The sequence below is a fragment of the Sceloporus occidentalis genome, unplaced genomic scaffold (genome assembly GCF_023333645.1).
Source record: "Sceloporus occidentalis isolate IW3139 unplaced genomic scaffold, rSceOcc1.0.p SCAF_5, whole genome shotgun sequence".
In the NCBI taxonomy this organism is placed as follows: Eukaryota; Metazoa; Chordata; class Lepidosauria; order Squamata; family Phrynosomatidae; genus Sceloporus; species Sceloporus occidentalis.
Genome location: NW_028316985.1, coordinates 145,164,068 through 145,185,392, shown reverse-complemented (window position 1 = coordinate 145,185,392; position 21,325 = coordinate 145,164,068). Strand labels below are relative to the sequence as shown.

Sequence of the window (21,325 nt, the reverse complement as noted above, 5' to 3'; positions counted from 1 at the left end):
ATACCCCGGGGAAAGGAGCGGGTGCAGCTCGCCCCAAACGGGCGGTCTGTAACCCGCCTCAGTTTATCAAATATGGCTTAATGCCACTTAAAACCTTTTGTTGTTAATTCCAGCAGCATTATTTCAGAACCTTCCATCAGAGGAAAATCCATCTAAGATTATTAAGGGTGAACTTTGAGTTAGAAATGAATAAATCTCTAAAACAATGTCTGAAAAAACTATATTGTTTTAAAAGAATGTAAAGCCCAGAACAGGGCAGCGTTTAAGGGCATTTTCTTTTACGTTGAAATGTCCCCTCTGACATCTTAGCAGAAATGTATATCGTAACCATCTTAAAAATGAGTATTCAGAATCTCTGTGATTATAAATATATATAAATGAGGGTCCTGTGGCATGTCCTAGGTGGGAGAGGCTGGGTTGGTGAGTACACAAAGCAGAACTTCCTCAGTAGCACCATCTTTGTTGTAGAACTCACTTTCAAGGAATGTCAAGCTGGCTCTACCACAGTGGAGATTTCAGTGAGCAAACAAGACTGTTTTGTTCCACATAGCCTTTGAACTATGTTTAGGGTTGGCTTTTGAAATTGTTTTAATCTATCCTCAAAGAATGGTTGGCTTGTTAAAACGTTTGTTCAAATTGCTTTATACTGCTTCTAAATAATGTTTTGATCTGTTGTGTATTGCTTTGGGAGGGCTGGTGGACTGAGATAAATACTTTAAACAAACAAATATTAAGTGTACATATATGCTGGTTAAATGTTCTCCTTGGGGAACTTGAGGAATTTTCCCAAACTTTCCTATGCCAACCAAAAACTTTCTCTGGATGGTTTCAGGGACCATTCAGGAGGTACTGAGCGGGAGAGGTGATCACTCCTCCAGTCCCACAATATTGAGATATTCTTCAAGTAGATGTCAACTGTTGGATTCTGCCCATATTTGTACTCTGTAGTGATTCAGTGCCCTTGATAGCTAAAGTAATTTAGTCTGGATGATACTTCACCTAAATTTAGGCTGAATAATTTAAAATGCTTTTAAAAAGGCTTTCTTGGAAGAGCTGCTGTGCCAGACCACCCTGAACACTGAAGTGCCTTGCAGTAATTCTTGCTTAGTACAGTCTCTTGCGACTGTTGTATTTGGACATTTGCAGAAAGCTCTTAAATCTTGAAAATACTTTTTTTTTAAAAAAATAACTTTTTAATACTGCAATCGTATGCACACTTGACTGAGAGGAATTCTTTCTGACATTATTGGGCATATAGGATTGCAGTGTAAGAAACCTCATATAAAATCATGTATGTGGCCAGCTTAATTCTTTAAGTTGCTTGCATTTGATCTATATACATATTCAGGTAGGATAGCCTAGAGATAAGTTGCTTTCATTCCTAGTATAGTTCATGTCAATATTTACATGCATTTTTAAAAAATATTTTTAATTGCAGGATAATATTAGGACATAGCTATTTGCTCAGGTTTTTAATAAATACCAGTTATGCAATTGATTTCAATGTATATTATTGGCAAGACTTTCTTGAATCTAATCATGTACCAAGACTTAGTTAGAATTATAATGATGTTATCATGTTGTTAGGTTAGTAATTACAGCTTAAGTTCTCATATGCTTAATAGCCAAACTTGAAACTACTTTCAATGCAGAGACATTTTTCTAAGCAGTAGATCTGTCTCAGGTATGATTTTAAAACACAGATATCATATCCCCCCCCCCACCCACCCACACACATCTAGTGCAGCTTGATAGGCATGTTCTGAAATAGCACTTGTAAAACAGAGATCTGATTTTACTTCAGTGTGTGTAGAAAGACCAGTGGACCTGAATGAATACAGATGGACCTGAAGAGTTTATACTGGTACAAAGACAACTCTGTTTTTTCTCCTCATCATCCATGGGTGGGAAAAATGGATTACTAAAAATCCTCTGACAGTGGCCCATTTGGGGGGGGGGGGGGAGAAGGGAGGATCAGGCCCTGGCAAGCTTCCAGGAATGCAGAGACAGCAGCTCTTGCTAAATGTATTTATGCTCCAAACCAGTTTTCAAGAAACTAGAAATTTACCAGAAGTAACTAGCAGGTTCCATAGTAGGTCTGAGTAGGGTGGACCAGAAATGACTTCTGTAACCTTGTCCACTCTGTCCTAAATCCTAGACAAAAAATATTTATTTGTGTACATATCACAGCAGCTTAGGCCTTCCCTGTATCAATTCAGATTGAGACTTCACATAGCATCATTATGCGCCTAAAAATATATAGAACAAAATTGTACTTTGACCATTCTTTTTGATTTGGTTAGCTATTTGAATGTTCTAATGCCATAGATACCATAATTTAGTGTTCTTTAATGTTAAATGAGAAATCTATCTATCAAATAGACCAAGTATTTTGCAAGAAAAATAATACTTTGAAGTAACTGCTCTGATGTTTAAATAAAAGTGTTCTCCCCTGAAAGTACATTACTATTATTATTATTTCTTTCCCTACCATCTTTATATAGTAAAACCAGCACCACTGGAAATAAAACCTCTCCCCGAATGGGATGAATTGCCAGCTCCAGTTAGATCTCCCATCACCAGAACTTTTACACGAGAGTAAGTCTTTTTTTTTTTCTTATTTAGTCATGCTATATTCTTTTCCATTCTATTTTGTCTGTTTTGACTATTGTGAATATGTGAATTACCCACTGAAGTAGCTTTATTTGCTGTAATCTTAAATGTGAACAGGTGCATTTCACTGCAGTCCTATGCATGTTTACTTGGAATTACATTCCACAGTATTGAGGATCATGTTGGGGTCCGTAGGTTTTAGAGAGCCAGCATTGTGTAGTGGTTTGAGTGTTGAACAAAGACTTTGAAAGACCAAGGTTTCATTCCTTGTTAAGCCATGAAAACCCACTAGATGACTTTGGGCAAGTTAAATTCTTGCAGTTTTGTTTTTGTTGTGTGATTTTAAGTCATTTCTGACTAATGGTGATCCTAAGGTGAAACTATCACAGGGTTTTTTGGAGCTGAGACTGTGAGACTTAACCAACGTCACCCAATGGGTTTCCATGGCCAAGCGGGGAATCAAACCCTGATCCCCAGAATAAAAATTGTAAACCTCCTCTGAAAATCCTATCAGAGGCCAGGAAAATCCTCTCAGAGGGTCATTGTAAGTTGAAGATGACTTGAAGGTACCTAAAATAACAGTATGTTAAGGAAGTATGCTTAGGATTGTAGCTTATGCAGTGTAAACCTATACGCTTTTCTTAGAATTAAGTCTCACTATGTAGAGTGTCAGGGTCCTTGTGGATGCCTGTTGCTGGGGATGTTTTCTTCATCCTCTACTTTGCTGTGACTGCTGGAACCTGCAGCTGAGAAAAGGTGGATTGGGTGGGGGATGTGTAGGATGTGTATCACGGGCCCAGTACGGATGGGCCTCATGGCACGTCTTCATGACGTGCTAGGGTTGCCTCAGGGTGTCACTTACAGATGCCCCGCAACCCTAGCACGTATTCCATACATCAAAATGATGGCGCCTTGTACAGATGGGTGCTGCCATTTTGACGTGATGGACACTTAGTGTCCACACGTAGTGGCGCGATACTGACATGAGTGTGCCATTGGCACGCCGCGACATCAGTATCACGCCGCAAAAAGAACCCGCTTTTTGCAGGTTCTTTTTGCTCTGCGAGGAAGCCGCGCGGTTTGTCTGCTGCAGCTTCCTCGTAGAACAAAACAAGGCGCCGGCAGACCGCCCTTTTTGGGTGGTCTGTAGTTATGTATTGTAGCTACATCTTCCGATCCAAGATCAGGCTAAGTATTTGCAAGAGCCTTTCCTGCTGCTGAGATAGGATGATGGGACTCCACATTGAGATTTTTTGCCCATTTTTATTGGCCTCTACCTGTAATGTTAAAACTTTTCCCTTTAGAAAAGCCTTTAATGACCTAACTTTACCACCTGGCCTACTTTGCTCTCTAGGGAAAAGAGCATTTAATAGTATTTTATTGGCCCTATGTTAGTCCATTTTATATTTTGAATATAAGATATTTTTATATCCTGTGTCTTTTTCCAGAATTTGGAAATGATTTGTTTTAAAATAAATTAATTCCATTGACAGGCATAAAAAAAATTTTAATTTAAAATTTTTAAAATTTTTAAAAACTATTATTGTTATAAATAACTACCTGTACAATTATTTTTCTTAATGAAGATCAATGGTTTATGATTAATTTGAATAATTTAAAACAATGAACTGAATTAATCAACCTAATTCACTTTCTTTACCAATTTAATAGTAATGTAGCAGTTCTAACATTAATATCTTTTGCTGTTTGCTGTTCTGCTAAGTGACTGTAACTTTTAATTTTATTGTGTATTATTGTTATTGTCACATTTGTTGTTGCGAGCTCCCTTGAAAATTGATGTAGAAAAGTGGATTATAAATATTTGACAAAAATAATAAATTTGTGAAACTTAAAGGTCTTCCAGATTCATTTTAAAAATAATGTCTTAATTTAGTTCTTCCAGGTTTCCATTGTCTCCTCGGCCAGATTCCGTTCACAGCACAACGTCTAGTAGTGACTCGCATGACAGTGAAGAGAATTATGTACCCATGAATCCAAATCAGTCCAGTGATGATCCAGTATGTTATTTTAAATATCCCTACTTATTATCCCCTTATAAAATTATCTTGCACTTTGAGTTCAAGGGTGATTAACAAGAAGAGCCATCTTGACTTTTTTGTCACATCTTTGGACATGCTTAGAGTTTTGCAGTCAAACATGGCTCATAATGGGATATGTGGTGTGTTGCCCTATTTGTATCAATTCCTCTTTCCTTGTACGTTGAAGGTCTAACACCATTTTCCATACTTCTTATATAGTCTTTAACTGTTATCTGTTTCTGACATAGTGCCTGCACAAACAACTTCTGTAGGCACAAAGAAGAGGGTTCAGTCTGTTCTGTCCTGCAGATCTCCCTGAGCCTTTAAAACCAGCTGCAGGGAAACCCAGGGGGGGGGGGGTTGGGGTTAAGCTCTCCGCAGTAGATGGGAGAATGGCTGAAAATCCAGACATGTTATGAGCATTACATTGGGTGTAGGCCTTTTTGACTCCCACTGTTAGGCTTGATGGTGTTGTGATAGAGAAGAATTGTCTCCCTTACCAATTTCTCCATTCTGTACATAATTTTCTAAATTTAATATGCTTCCACTAGATTAATATTTTTGTTGTTCGCTTCTCGGCCTTTTGGCTAAGATCAAGTGTGTGCTGAATTAATTGTTTCAATTAAATTTCAGATTTTGTTTGGAAGTAGCAGCCTTGATGGAGGAAGCAGCCCTATGGTAAAACCGAAAGGTGACAAGCAAGTGGAATATTTAGATTTGGATTTAGACTCTGGAAAATCTACCCCTCCACGCAAGGTAAGCAAAACATGCCATTCTGAACAGGGGGTGGAAAACTTAGATTTTCAACAGACTCCCCCAGCCAGTGTGGCTAGTGGCAATGCTGGCTGGGAGATTTGGAGAGTTGTAGTCCATACTTTTTCCATATTCTGGCTGTAATACACTTGGCATCAAAGTGTTTCAGCTAATGTTTTCAGTAACTAACTGTGGAATTAAAAAATATAGCTATGTTAGTCTGGAGAATCAATATGCAAAGGGATCTTTTAGCACCTTTGAGACTAATTAAAAGAAAGAAGCTGAGAGTGTGAGCTCTAAGTTCTTTCTTTCAGTTAGTTTCAAAGGTGGCACAAGATCCTTTTGCATAATAACTAAATGTGAATTTTTTCTAGACTGTAGTATATGTTTTGTTTATCTCTTGGGAAAAGTAAATGAAACATATATAGCTTAGAATAGTGCTTTGCATTACTATTAACTACCATAAGAGTTAATGAAACATACATAGCTTAGAATAGTGCTTTGCATTTGTTTCCCCCCTTTTATTTGTGAAAAATAATACAAAAATTACATACTTCAGGGAGCAGGGAAATGGGTCTTTTCATGGTAGATAATATACAATTTGTTTGCTGGAATGACAGCATCTATATAGCCTGTGAAAACACTATGGGTTCAATCAAATCTACATGAGGAGCCTACCCATGAAAGAATTCACATAGAGTAGGAATGGGGAACTTGTAACTATTCAAATGCACTTGAGACTCCAACCTCCATCATCCTTGGTCACTGCTTGCCCTGGTTAGCACTGAGAGAATCTGGAGTTGGACAACATTTTGAGAGTTACAAATTCCTCACCCTTAGTAATACTGATAGAACAGAGCCCATTTCCCTTCCTTCTTTCCAGGACATGTTGGGGGCATTCAATATATCCTTGTTGTTAGAAGAAAAGGATACATTTAATTTCTTTTCATTCCTCATCACTCTTCATTACTGTAACACATTAATGAAAAAATATATTAGCCGTAGGAGCTCAATTTTTGTTCTAAGGTTTACTGATCAAATTTTTCTTTTGCCAGTGAATCAGTTAAATCTTTATCTGATTAATCTACCAATTAAACCTTGTAGCCAATATCAGCAGAATGGAGACTCTTGGAATGATAAATGTCACTAGCCATTACTATTGTTGAAATAAAAGGCTTTCTTGCAATGGCTTTTCATCTTGTATCACCTTTGAAAATAGGCAACATATCTAGTACCATTAAAAAAAACAACAACAACAACATGAAATTTGGGTATTCCTGTTTTCATAAGCTTGGTTTCAAAGTACCTGTAAGGAGAAGTCTGGTCCTGAGATACTCCAGATGGAGAACAGGAGAAATTTCTGCATTTTTTTTCCATTCCCAAGGAGACCCACTGCCCCCTTAAAACCCACTCTGTCTCAGAGGAATCTACAGAACAGTGTGAGAGGTGGTGGTGATGTACCCAGAGGAAGGGGTTTTCTACTGGACTGTAGTTCCTTCTTCAAATTAACATTCTATAGACTTTGGTGTTGTTGTATCCCTTCAAGTCATTCCTGACTTGTGGCAACCCTAAGGTGAACCTATCATAGAGTTTTCTTGGCAAGATTTGTTCAGAGGAGGCCTTCCTCTGAGGCTGAGAGAGTGGGATTTGCCCAAGATCACCCAGTGGGTTTCTGTGGCTGAGTGGGGTTTCCAAACCTGGTCTCCAGAGTCATAGTCCAATGCTCACACCACTACATTGCACTAGCTCTCAGACTTGTTTTAACTCATCTTAATTTTCTGCTTTTCAATTTCTACTACAGAAAAAGAGCAGTGGTTCAGGCAGCAGTGTGGCTGATGAAAGAGTTGATTATGTCGTGGTTGACCAACAAAAAACATTAGCACTGAAGAGTACACGGGAAGCTTGGACTGATGGCAGGCAATCTACAGAATCTGAAACACCAATAAAAAATGTAAAATGAATAAACACATCCCTTCATCATCCTGTTTAAATGTTTGTAAAAAGTTCTACAGTTATAACATTGTTTAACAGAAGAGAACTGGACATTTCTTCAACTACATTTTTTTTCAAACATAAAAAAAATAAAGAGGACAACATCATGAGATGAAACAGTAATCTGTATGACTGGGTGAACAGTATGGTGTAATATTTGTAAAATAGTATTGCTTCGGTCCCAGAAAACATTTTGGCCCCAAGTTAATACATTTGTAGTATTACAATGCACTTTTTTCCTGCTAAAATGTTGGTTCAGCTTTCCCTACCTAATGTATTTTAACACTTTCCTCCCCTTTGACACTACTATATAACACTCTACGAATTAAGCTACTTGTATGATATTAAAATTAAGGTCTGAAGTGCATTTTAATAGCTCAGTAATTAATTAGAGATAGTTTCACAATTTTAATCTACTTGAAATGTCAAAAATGATTTATTAAATACCTATGTTTTATATTTAATACATGCAAAGAATATCTGGAAGTCTACAGGTTACCTTCCTAAGAGAAATGGCTGTGAGTTAATAATAATAGTTTTTATTGGTTTTAGGATTTACCTTTCTGTCTTTTGTATGCAATAGCACACTAATAGAGAAGCTCCTGGTATATTTTTACTGATTACAGTGTTCATTATTCAGTGAGTAAAGATTCTGCAGGGAGGGATCTTTGCACTGAATAATTAAACACAACATAATCTTGCACACTGACAATGGTGTGCAGTATGAGTGAGCTAAACACTTCATTTACAAACCATAACTTTTACATTATTTACAGAAGGTAGAGTCTCTAACATCAGGTACGTACCCTAGCACTGTGGTGCTAACACACTTATCAGGTTTGAACAATATATTTTAATGTTCTACTGCTACCAGACTTTAGTATTGGTTTTTAATATGAAAATTAATGAAACAGTTTGACATTCACTGTTTTAGTACTAGAAGATACTGTGATATTTTTGTGTTTAAAGTAGATTGCAATTCATATGGAAATACTATGTCTTGACACCATTGTGCTCTTTTAATGATCCTTATTATGCCTAGTTCTCCACTTGGCCTTATATTTAAATTCCTATGCAATTGGTATCTTTTAACATCTTGGTTTTTTTAAAAGATGTCATGACAAAGTTATCCCATCTTTTTTTTAAAAAAACAAGCCTCTCCCCTAGGTACAGAATTCATATCAAGTACTTTGATTTCTTGATTCATAACTCCTTCATAACGTAGAAGCAACTCCAAATTTAGAAACTGAGGGGCTAAACAGACAGGCAGAAAGAGGTGCTTTCATGCTGACTTGAAGGTGTGGTGTTTAGATGAGACATGCATTGAAGCCAGCAAGAAAGTGCCCTTCAGCAGAGAAAAGCTGTTTCAAAAAGAAGCAGCTTTTTTCTGCTTCTTCCTGGCTTGAAGCCGTATCATGTGGTCATGACATGAGCACTCCAGCTGCCTTGGGAGCCGGCGGTCCGGTTGGTGGGGTTTCAATGTGGCTTTAGAAAAGGCAGCTTCAAGCCACTTTTTCCTGCCTATCTGTTTTGCCCCTGAATTTTGCAGAAGGGGGAAAAGATAGCTGTCTTTAAAGTATTCCTTAATAAATTCATTAATCATGTCATGATGAAAAACATCTACTAATTCTCCCATACAGTAACATTCAAGTAAGGTTTTTTTGTTCTCCATACCTCCTAAATATCGAATGAACTTAGATACTGGCCTTAATAACTGTGCCTAATCAATCATTTCTCTGCCACCTCCAATTCAACAGTTTGTAAATCCTTTTTATTCCTAACAAGGTTTCTTTTAAAATTAGAAATATTTTGATGTTTTGAGTGTTTTTTTTTTTAAAAAACTAAACATATTGCATTTTGAGATGAATTTTAAATAAATTCAAATTGTTCTGTTTCTGATGTGTGGAAGTTGTTGATTAACACTCTCCCCCGCACCCCCCGCCACCAAAACACCCGGCACATTTGCAAAGCTATTCCATTGCTAGGCTCTGATGTCACTTTTATGTGGATTTCTTAAAGCTGGTTAGGCATTTTGCATTGGACAACAGTAGTGGTACTGGCTTCCACATCAGTAGTCAGTTTGCTAATGTGTTGTTTTGTGCCTTCAAGTCAACTTATGGCAGCCCTATCACAGGGTTTTCTTGCCAAGATTTGTTCAGGAGGGATTGCCACTGAATGCCTTTAAGGCTGAGATACTGTGACTTGCAGAAGATTACCCAGTGGATTTCTGTGGCTGAGTGTGGATTCAAACTCTGGTCTGCTTAATCCAGCACAGAAACTCTGCTGCACCAGACTGGCTTTCTCTGGTAACTTGTACCATACTTCAAAGTCTGAACTTTAAAGAAACTATCCAAGGTGAACTTGCATACTTTAGGGATGGGTTTGGTGCCTTAGGTAGCTCCTTTACAATTTATTCTGAAACTCACAATATATTCACCATGGCATTGGCATGGAAACCACCAGCTGCCACTGTTGGACAGTGTGTACTATTTCAAAGAACCTAAAGCAGCCATAGCAGTGTTCAAACTACTAAAATCTGTCTTGGTGTGTTCACCTAGATTGGGTGAAAACTTCACCCAATATTGCAGTGATTCCTTTCTCCACCCAATGCCCGTACATCAGCGTGTCCTAATTCTCTGTGTAGGATGGGCGGGAGTCAGGGGACTGGATCATGTTCTTACTAATTTAGAAGTGACAAGTAGGTATGAAAATAAGGCAAGAGACAAATATGTGTTTTTTTAACCACACTTCTGTTTTACTGTCAGGGGAACTTATATTTAAAAGAAGAGCACACAAATAGGTTGCATCCAGAGATATTTTCTATGAAGGAAAAAGCTCTTCCTCCTGACAGAATAAACCAGGATCCAGCAGAAACTTCCAATTTCTGGGGGTGACAGTTGTCATAGATCCCACCTTCACTCTGCAGCCCCTGTTTCCTCTACATATTGTCAATCTAAACAGAAGAGGAGATTCAGGATTTGTAATAGAAGCAGGAACATTTTGTACCTCATTTTATTTTTTGATTACAAAAGGAATTACAAGGAACTCTTGTAATGCTTTGTTTTGTCACTGCTCTTCACCCACCTATAAATATACAACGTTTAAAAAGGAGGAGGGGATGATTGGTGAAAACAATTCATGGTTCTGCTGCCAAACACAGACCTTGTGTTGCTAAATAGATCAGTACCGTATATACTTGTCTATAGGTCTAAAAATTTATGCCCAGCAATTGACCCCAAAATCCCAGGTTGAGTTATGTACGGGTTACTATGTTAATGTGAAAGCAATCTTTCAGATTTCCCCATGGTGAGAGAGTTTCTTTATCTCTTGAACCAATCAGAAAGAGTCCTGAGTGACTGACTGATATTGCTGTTTATTTAAGAGTCTATCTCCCACCCATGCCCCCCCTGAAAAGAAAGCTGAATGCTGAAGCAAAAAGACTCAGTGAGAGTCTCTCTTGCTGCATTCACACATACACACATTAAAGGAGCCTCCAAGTTTTACTCTCGACCTATCCACGGGTCATGGCAAAATCCATAATTTTGGCCCCAAAACCTGACCTTGACTTATACATGAGGTTGACTTATAGTCGAGTATATATGGTATCTTATTTATCAATTCATCCACGGTGAGTGATAACAAAGCTAACCAGAAAATATTGAACATTTTGCAAGACAACTGGGACACAATTTGAAACCTTTACAAGATTCAAAATCTATTGAAAAAAATAAACTTCCTGAAATGAAATCTACAAAAAATACATAGTTGTGTGAATCAGCTTATCTCTTCACCACTGTACTCATACCATATAGCTTCCCCTCTATATTCAAACCAATTCATTTTGGTTTCTACAACTTCCTGCTTAAGAGGGCTTGATCCTATAGTTTTTTTAAATATATACAAAGAAAAAGATATAAGCAGCATAGTCTCAACAGTAAATCCTCAAATGGGATGTACAAAGAACAACAGAAGTTATGTGTCAGTGATGTGTTCTAAAATTTGTGTCTTCATTAGTAAAACAGCATTCTACAAACTGGCATGATTTTGGGTAGAAAGAGAACATCAGAATTTTCACTAACCACAACATAGTATTCAATAAATGGATATCATTTATTGTAAACAGTATTTGTGGATTATGGATTACTTATGTCCTTCATATATTCTGTTAATTATTCATCAAAGTTAGAGCCAATATTCTAGATCTCCATTTCTCCAAGGTAAAATCAGATTCCAACTCAGAGCTATTTCTAGCCTAAGTGTCAGGTACACTGAAGCCATTAAATCTTTATGCTGCAAGTAAGAGCTTTCATCTAGAAAGAAAGAAAGAAAGAAAGCAAAAGGACAATAGTTGGTTAATGAATCCATCTGTTTTGTTATATCGCCTATTTCTGTAAAGATCTCTTTCCAGATGTGTACAAGAGCACTGTACATGTATATGTGTACCTAGTTTTGTATACCCCCTCCAACACTTGCCTAAAAAGATTTTAAAATACTTTTAGTGGAATGGAATGTAGTACCATTGTGTATCACCTTCAAGTGATGTTCCCATATTTTGCATGAGTCCATTTCCTCAGCCGTCTTCCTTATTTAAACCAATTCATTTTGGTTCCAGAACATGCTTCTACAACTTTCTGGTTAGGGTGCCCTATTTCGCTGTGCTCAATAAATAAAAACATTGTATTGATTCATTCACCTAACAAAATACACTTGTGATAATCTAATGTTGCAAATGAAGAAATGGCCCCATTAGTTCTGCTTCCATTATTTTATCACTTCAAATCCTTTTTTTTTTTTAATGTTGATGTAAACTTCAACATAATACCATGAAAAACAGCTTATGAGTTGAATAATCTTTTTGCCACTTTTAAGGAGGTATTTGGATTTCAGTGCTCCACTTTACGTAAATTATGGGCCACAAATTTGGAAGACGCTAATCCCAATTAAAGTAGACTCACTGAATGAGTGGTATTTACCTATGTACTCACTAACCATCCAACAATTAATTCAATATGGAAACCCACTAGGTGACCTATGTATAAACTAGCCCAGGTAGGCCTAAAAACATGGTGGAAATGCCCTCTCATTAAAAAAAAATTTTTTGTAGGGGGTGTTGCCAAGAATATACATCCCTGCAAGCAATAGGATTTAGACCAGTGTTCCTTTTTTTCTTCCAACAAATGTTCCTGCAAATCCATTAATCTACATTATTATTCCTCCTCCTCTCAGTTCTCAAAGTTCTGCTTTCTGTTATTATGAATTTGTACTGGCCATTTGAAGGGGCATGCTAAAGATTTATATCACAATATTTTGTATTCCAGCAAACATTAAATGGACAGATGTGCCCGTCTTGCAGGGTGGCGCAGCTCTGAAAACCTGAATCAGTATTAGAAGCAATACTGGAAGGTCTCCTTCCCTGAGGTTCCAGAAACATAAGCATCCTTGGTGTCCTTCCGTCGGCAATCTAAGACATTTTTATTCAGACAGGCTTTTATAACAAAAAGTCTTTAAAGAACAGGCTGGGGATTTTGCACTGTTTAATTGTACTGTTTTTAAGTGCTTTTATCTTTTTAACTATTTTATTCTTTTAATGAGTAACATGTTTTAATACTGTATCAGTTTAATTCTAGTTTAATGTTCACTTTTATATGGTTTTTAATTGTATTTTTTTAAAAAATGTAAGCCACTTTGATTTTCAACTGGGGGGGCGAGGGGCGGGATATAAATAAATATCATCATCATCATCATCATCATCATCCTGGCCACGCTCATCACATTTTAATGGTGAGCATTGGGCTGTTTGGGTGGTTTTCCTCCTAAAGAGTTTTTTGGCTTAACATACTTCAAGGAACTGCTAATTTAAATTTTACCCTGGGTTTTCTGAAGCCTTCCTCTTGTATGTGGGTGGTGTGGTTTTGGACTGTATTTGCACAAACAGGGGACAGCGTGTATTGGTATTAGGAAGAATATTATTACAGTCTACATTTTCTTGGTACAGTAAAACTAGTCCAGTTGTTTATAACTTCACCAAAATACTGGATGTGGTTAAGATACAAGAATTGTGACAGTATATGCTGTGCTGAAAATGCAGAACTTGGGTGGGAGACTATGCAAGGAGGTGAGAAGGAAAGAAAACAAGCTTGAATGTGCAGCACATTTTGATTTGCTACATCATGAATGAAATCTGAGAACTTAGTCATTTCTCTTGGCAAGACTTAACTATTCACTATTTAGTTCTTATTCCAGTCACTGAATAGATGTTCCCAAGACAACAAATCTGTAGAGAAGTCCACAAATCCACGATTGGTGGTGAGCTCCCTCTTGTGCATGTAGCAGGAATCACTTCTTCAAATATGTCCCATTGCTAAGGTGTGTGGGGAAGGAATTTAGAGGTTCCTGTTAAAACTAACTGGTTTCTATTAGCATGGGTTTCTATGTATTTTAAACAACTTCACCATAGATTTACTGGAAACGGCCTTCAACCATGGGTTGTTTCTGATGACTATTTAAGACCCAAAGCATGAGATGTGAATTCTGATGACATCATCGCTACCACTGTCGCCAATCATTATAATCAAATTAAATTAAAACACAGACAATTAAAAGCTGTTATCAATAAAACATACAAAAATGTAATTCGCCTCTCAATAGAATTGAAGACAATTTGAATGCATAGCCATTAAAAAGAGTAAAATAAAAGCACTAAGATTATAAGTGAAGTGACTAATTTTTAACTTTATTGTATTTTCTATGCATTTTTATTGTTGTAACTTGCCCGGATTCCTTGTGATTGGGTGGGCTATAAATAAATCATTTATTATGATGATTTTAAGTCTTTTACCCAGAAACATTTAGTTTCCAAAGACTTGCTGAGACAAAAAACATTCTCATCCTCTCTTAAGGGATGTTATGGACGAAGCTGATGCATTTGTCTCTATGAGGGTGTCTGAGCATTTATTTCTAAATATTTACAAACTGTTTTGTGAATGACAGGAATTTGCTATGCTTTTCTTATTTGGCCCATTATCTATAAGGGAAATCTTTGCAGTTCCCTCGCACTCACAGAGATTTTCTCTCTGCTGTTTCAGAATTTTATGCTGAGTTTCTTCAGAGAAGGATTTTTTTGTTATGTTGACATCTTTGATGCTGCAAGACTGAGAATGTTGAACCTTAGAGCTAGACCACAGATAAACAATGTATATCTACTTAACCATTTAAGTTAGACATTTTGTAAATACAGTGGACCCTTGCTATCCACTGAGAGCAGAATCCAGGCCCCCCAGCTACTGAAATCTGTGGATGCTCAATCCCATTAAATACAATGGCATAGTGAAATGATGCCCCTCATGTAAAATAGCAAAAACAAGGTTTGCTTTTCAATTTATATTATTTTTGAATATTTTCATGCCATGGCTGGTTGAATCGGTGGATAAAAAATGTGTGGATACAGTCAGAGGGCCAACTGTATATATAAAAATATAAAAAGATAAGTTGTGTTTGATATACTTCTCCACTGACAATTGAGGGCCATGGTGACATTGCTGTATTGCTGCTTTACCTAGATTTTGGGGGAAAGCAGCAATGTAGGGAGGGCATGTGTTTGAATTTAATTTGATCACAGCTTGGGAAAATTACTTTTGGGGCCTTCATCTCCCAGAAATGTTGGCCACGTTGGTTGGGCAATTGTGGGATTTGTAGTTTAAAACAGTAACTTTACCAGAGTCTGCATTTGATTTCAGTGGAATGTGATGACTACTGCAATTTACAAGTGAGCTTGAGATTCACAAGCTGCAGCCAGTCGAACCACTGTGAGCAGATAGGTTTCTGCATACGGAACCAGACACCTAGTTTAGAGGGCCAGAAATATGGTAATATTAAATAGTTGGTCATGTCAGCCCTTTGACTCTGGATGTTTAATGCTGTTTTTAAACCAACAGCTATTTCGTGTTCATTTAAGCTAAAGCTGTTAGTTTTATTAATGCATAAGATTATTTTGTGTTTTCCTTAACATCTTATTTCAAAATATAACATCAAATTAAGTTCTAATGGTAGCACAGAGATACCTTTATTTAAAGGTTAAAAAATAAATAAAATGTCTGTATTAATCTAAGTGATAAATACTAGTGTTACTTAGACCTAATATTTTGAAGTGAATGAGACCTAACTACCACAGCTAATATAAGTTCCATTGATTGCAATGGATCTGTTCTTGAAAGAACTAATGTTAGATTTAATGCAGTTTAGTTTTGTTCTATTAGAAAATTAGAACTGTGCAACTGCAACTACCATCAGCCTTAGCCAGCATAATCAATAATAAAGAATGCTGGGAGGTGCAGTCCAACAACATCTGGAGGGTCATATCATTCCCAAACTGGAATAAATGGTCAGTTAAAGGAAACTTGACTGTGAGTGGGCCTATAAATCAGGAATGAAATGTAAATACTCAGTAAGGAGACAAGCTCCCTTCCCGATGGAGAGAGATATGCCTTCATTTTTAATTATGCTTTTATATATTTGAATAACAAGGGAAAATATGAGGTTTACTACTTGCTCAGTTAAAATAACAAGAGAAAATATGAGGTTTACTGCTTGCTCAGTTAAAAAGCCTTATCTATTATAACACAAAACCTATACCCGGTATCTGTCATAGGCTTGAATGGATGCAAAAGGCAACACTTAAATATTGCTGAAACACCTTGCTAACCAAAAATGTCATAAGAGAGCTAGGTTTCGCAACAAGATGAATATAATATAGCAGAAGCTGGCAAGGTCTCATCTGCAGTGCTGCGTTCAGTTCTGGGTGTCTCATTTTAAGAAGGATATAGACAAGTTGGAGCAGGTTCAGGCAAGGGCAACAAGGATGATAAGTATGGAGAACAAAATATATGATGAAAGGTTGAACTGGAGCTTGTCATGTTCAGCTTGGTGAAGAGAAGACTGAGGGGTGAGACTCATCTTGGCTTCCAGGGAGACTTCAGACCTGATCTGTTCTAAGACCTCTTTGTTTGTCTTTTGGCTGCCCACAGTATCCTCAGCACTCTATTATTATTATTATTATTATTATTATTATTATTATTATTAACCTTTATTTATAAAGCGCTGTAAATTTACACAGCGCTGTACATTCCGACACGACATCTCAAATGAGTTGATCATATTGAGGAGGGAGCAAGCTTGTTTTCTGCTGCTTCAGAGAACAGGACCCGGAACAATGGATGCAAGCTACAGGAAAAGAGATTCCACCTGAACATTAGGAGGAACTTCCTGACAGTAAGGGCTGTTCGACAGTGGAATGCACTCCCTCGGAAGGTGATAGAGTCTCCTTCCTTGGAGGTCTTTAAACAGAGGCTGGATGGCCATCTGTCAGGGATGCTTTGATTTGGATTTCCTGCATGGCAGGGGGTTGGACTGGATGGCCCTAGTGGTCTCTTCCAACTCTACGATTCTATGATTCTATGATTTTCTTATTATTGAAGTTCTTATTGAAGGCGTTGGTTTTATTTTTATCTGCTTTCGTCACAGTCCAGCTTTCACATCCATACATGGCGACTGGGAATGCTATGGCTTGGGCGATTCTAACTCTGGTGCTCAGTTGTATATCTTTGTTCTTTAGGACCCTGTCTATTTCTTGCACTTTCCTCTTTGACTTTCAAAAAAGGAGCCCTGGTGCAGTGGTTAAATGCAAGTACTGCAGCCACAAGGTTGTGGGTTTGATCCCAGGGGCTACAACAAGATCAACTCAGTCTTCCATCCTTTTGTAGGTGGATGAAATGAGTACCCAGCTTGTTGGGGGAAATTGGTTTACAGATCGCAAATTGCTTAGAGAGTGCTTAGTATACTATGAAGCAGTATAGAAATGTAAATGCTAAATGCTAATTCTTCCCATTCTTAGTCTACTATGTATCTATCTCTTGACTGAAGTCTTCATTGTAACCAGTGTTCGATCCAGTATTTGAACTCTTTAACTATTTCAGTTTCCTCATTGTCTAGGTTGAATTTATGCATTTCTTCTTATGTTCAGCAGTAAGCTTGCCTTTGCACTTTCCTCTTTGACTTTTAAAATTACTCTTTGCCTTTTGGGGGCCTTTGGGTCCATAGGCAGAGCATGGGCCTAGGCCAGATAAGAATGGCTTTAGTAAAACTGGGAATTGTAGTTTGTTGTGGAACCAGAGCTCCGTTGAGGCGTTTGTTTCCTTGAGGTCTTTCTTTTCTGCATGCAAAGAGTTTGTCCTTTCTTTCAAAAGCGGGAGGATTGATAATTTAATGTCACCCCAGCTTCCATTTTTGGAAGCAGATGACACAAAGTACCGTCATTAGCATGCTTGGGAGGGGAGGCCGGCGGAGAAGGGTAACTTTCCTTGACATCCAGGGCATTTCAGTCTGAGATTCTGCCACTTCATTTGCTGAAATCTCTATTTCTATTTCTAGGCAAGCTACCCTTGGTCTGAATTTGACCCACAGTCTTTTGAAACTTCCCAAAGCTTGCAAAACGAATTATTGTTATTATTATGATTACTATTATTTAATTATTATTATCATACATGAGGATGCACTCAAAAAATAAACAGCGGCGTTTCCAAACTCTGGACTTCTGGCAGTGTTTTCATTCTTTCCATATTTTCTGTTTATTTAAGCTAAATAAGCTAGTTTTATTAATACGAAAGATTGTTTTGCGTTTTCCTTTACGTCTTATTTTCAAATATAAAATCAAATTAAATTCTAATGGTAGCAGAGAGAGACCTGTGTTTCTATATAATTAAAAATTAAAATGTGCGTATTCGTCTGAGGTCCAAAACACACTGCAGAAATAATCCAGTTTGAGACTGCTTTACCTCCCCTGGCTCAATGTTAGGGAAGCCTGGGAATTGTAGTTCATTGTGGCGCCAGAGCTCTCTGACAGAGGCTAAATGTCTCACAAAAACTACAGTTCCCAGGATTCCCTAGTCCTGAGCCAGGGCAGTTAAAGCGGTCTCAAACTGGATTATTTCTGCAGTGTGTATTGGACCACACACAAGCCACTCATTTGCCTTTGTGTGTCTTTTCACACTCGGTTTTTTTTAAAATTCTGTTGCGTATTTGTCTCCAACGTTGGCCTGTTAATTACAACTTCTGTGTAAATTTCACAAAAAATTTGGAGTTAAACTATAACGCCACAATAAAACTACAGTTCCCAGAATTCCACAGCATGGAGCCAGGGCAGATGTATTTATGTAAGAGTATTTATACGCCGCTCTTCAGGGTCAAACAGGAGGAAATGGCCCGAGGAGACATTACTGTACTACACTCTTATAGCGCTGCTATTATTATTATTATTATTTATTCCACTTTGGCTTCTTCCTGTTGCATTGCGGGGTTTGTAGTTCAGCGGGGCCTCAGAGCTCTCTGGCTGAGGATGCTAAACACTTTCCCTTAAAACTACAAATCCCACAATGCAACGGGGCAGTTAAAGTAGACTATTATCAGCAGCGTAACAGTGTAGCGCAAGACTCCACTCGCCCCGCCCCTTTTTCAAAGACGCGCGAAGCAAACCGTCGCCGCCGGCTCCCAACTGTATCTCATTCCCTCCCGCCGTCAATCATCCCTTTCCGTCGTCCAATCAGAGGGCGCGGTTTCGAGGAGGCACGCACGCGCAGTACGTGTCCCTCCCGCCCTCTTTCATTCCCCCGCCGGCTCTCCTCGAGCTCTGTTCTCGTCCCACGCGCCTCAACCGCGAGGCGCCTAATCTCGCGAGACTGGAGAGCCGGCTCGGGTTCCTGGTTGGTGGGATCGCGTGGGGCCCCTGAAAGAAGAAGAAGAACAAGAACAACAAGAAGAAAAAGAGAGCGGCTTCGGACCTCGCGGCGGAGGGAGACCGGCCCCATTGAGAGACACGGAGAGAGAGGGAGAGAGGGAGAGGGAGAGTGTGTGACTCGGCTTTCTGTAACCCCTCCGCCTCTCCGTCTCCTTCTGAGGAGTCTGCGGGGGATGATGATGATGTCTTCTGTGGGGCAGGAGAGCGAGACAGGGAGCGCCCTCCTCGCCTCTGCCGCCGCAGCCACGGAGAGCCTGGGGGTTGCCGGAGGAGGAGGAGGCGACGCCGACGGAGCGGTAAGGGAGAAGCAAGGCAGGCTGGCCCACCGGCCCCAGGAGGACATGGAGGACACGACCAAACTCAACACAGACTCAAAGTGAAGGACCTTTGGGGATTCGCTCCAGGATGAAATGGAGGACGCGTCCTGGAAAAGGAGGACGCATGAGCCTTTCTTCCGACCGGCTTTTTGCCCCCTTAACTCGGTGGCGAAGAAGGAAGGAGGAGGGCTGTGGGAGGAGCAGCCTGGACCAGGAGGTGGCCTCCTTTTCCAGGACCTGCCCTCCATTCAAGCCTCCTGCCCAGGAAGACTCCCAAAATACCTAGAGGTCCTCCATTTTCCAGGACCTGTCCTCCATCTCAGCCTCCTGGCCAGGAGGAGCATCAAAATGTCTAGAAGTCCTCTTTTTTGCAGGACCTGTCCTCCATTTCAGCCAGAGGAGCCCCGAAATGTCTAGAGGTCCTCCATTTCAAGCTTTTCTGTCCAGGGGCAGTTCCAAAGTGTCCTCCATTTTGAACACAGCCAGGTTGCCTCCTTTTCTAGGACCTATCCTCCATTTCAGCCTCCTTTCCAGGAGGAGTCCAAAAATATTTAGAGGCCCTCCTTTTGCAGGACATGTCCACCATTTCAGCCTTTTCTGGCCAGGAGGAATGCCAACATGTCCTCCATTTCGATCATGGCCAGGGTGACCAGGTGGCCCTACGTTTTCCAGGACATGTCCTCCATTTCAACCTTTTCTGTCCAAGAGGGATTACAAAATGCTCTCTGTTTTGAGCATCCATAAGAAGCATGAATTTATACTTCAATGAGTGTTTGTTTCTTTGTTTTAAAAAGCTTTTCTTTGGGGAAGTCCTCCATTTTAACTCGGACGTCCTCCATTTTTTTGTGGTGCCTTGCCCTGCAGATAGGAGTAGAGGCCCTTCATTTTCCAGGACATGCCCTCCTCCATTTCAACCTCTTCTGTCCAGGAGGGTTTCCAAAACGTCCTCCATCTTGAGCATCCATGAGAAGCATGACTTTATACTTCGATGAGTTCAAAGCTGTAGCCGTGTTATGAGTCTGTAGGATCAATAGGTAGAGAGATCTTGTAGCACCTTTGAGACTAACGGAAAGAAAGAAGTTGGCAGCATCTACAAAAGTTCATGCTGCCAATCTCTTTCGGTTAGTCTCAAAGGTGCTACAAGATCTCCCTACGTATTACTTCTATGAGTAGGCTTTTCTTTAAGAAGGCCCTCCATTTTGTGGTACCTTGTCCTCCTTGGCGGTGAGGACCTCTGGTCACCCTGAGTAGGAGAAGAGGGGGTCTGAGAGATCCCCATCTTCCTCTTCCTCCTCATTGGCGCTTGGAGTAACTCTGCACTGAGCATCAGATGGAGCCTTGTGGGGCTGAGACAATGGCAGGAGGAGGAGGAAAGGAGGACTACAATGAAGCCTCAGGAGCAGCTAGCTCCCTCACCTGCTGGAAGAAAGTCACTTAATGGCCACTTCTGTACGTTTTTAATGGTACTGTGCTTTGAAATTGCAAGGTGTTTTAAGTCCCAGTTTCGGAGAGGCAGGATATAAACACTGAGGAGCTCCAGTTGCAGAAATTGAGCTGCGAAAGCATGGCTCTGGATGGATGCTCCTTGTCGCCTGGGCCCTGAGAGGCCCCTCTGCTCCTCCTCCTCCTCGCCTTTCAGTCCTCCTTCCAGCTCTTGGTGGTTGTGTGCCTTCACGTCCTTTCTGATTTATGGGCAGTGATCCCCAAACTCTGGCCTCCCAGATGTTTTGGACTTCAGCTCCAAGAATCCCAAGCCCATGGTCAAGATGGCCGAGGCTTCTGGGAACTGAAGTCCAAAACACCTGGAGGACCAGGGTTTGGGC

The 21,325-nt window shown here is 39.4% G+C and overlaps 2 protein-coding genes across 3 annotated transcripts in view; both read left to right on the top strand.

Annotated features, from left to right (window-relative positions):
- The window catches only part of LOC149312944 (GRB2-associated-binding protein 1), a 99,946-nt gene extending 90,655 nt beyond the window's left edge, over positions 1–9,291 (top strand). For both annotated transcript variants that reach the window (XM_089525742.1, XM_089525740.1), the window contains 4 exons: positions 2,505–2,598; positions 4,508–4,631; positions 5,286–5,408; positions 7,207–9,291. In XM_089525742.1, the coding sequence (XP_089381868.1) occupies positions 2,505–2,598; positions 4,508–4,631; positions 5,286–5,408; positions 7,207–7,365 (500 nt within the window). In that variant the 3' untranslated portion in view covers positions 7,366–9,291. The remainder of the gene's footprint in view (positions 1–2,504; positions 2,599–4,507; positions 4,632–5,285; positions 5,409–7,206) is intronic.
- A 9,661-nt stretch (positions 9,292–18,952) lies between these two features.
- The window catches only part of LOC149312943 (SWI/SNF-related matrix-associated actin-dependent regulator of chromatin subfamily A member 5), a 34,482-nt gene continuing 32,109 nt past the window's right edge, over positions 18,953–21,325 (top strand). Inside the window, exon 1 of the mRNA XM_089525739.1 lies at positions 18,953–19,481. Within this exon, the coding sequence (XP_089381865.1) occupies positions 19,359–19,481 (123 nt within the window). The 5' untranslated portion in view covers positions 18,953–19,358. The remainder of the gene's footprint in view (positions 19,482–21,325) is intronic.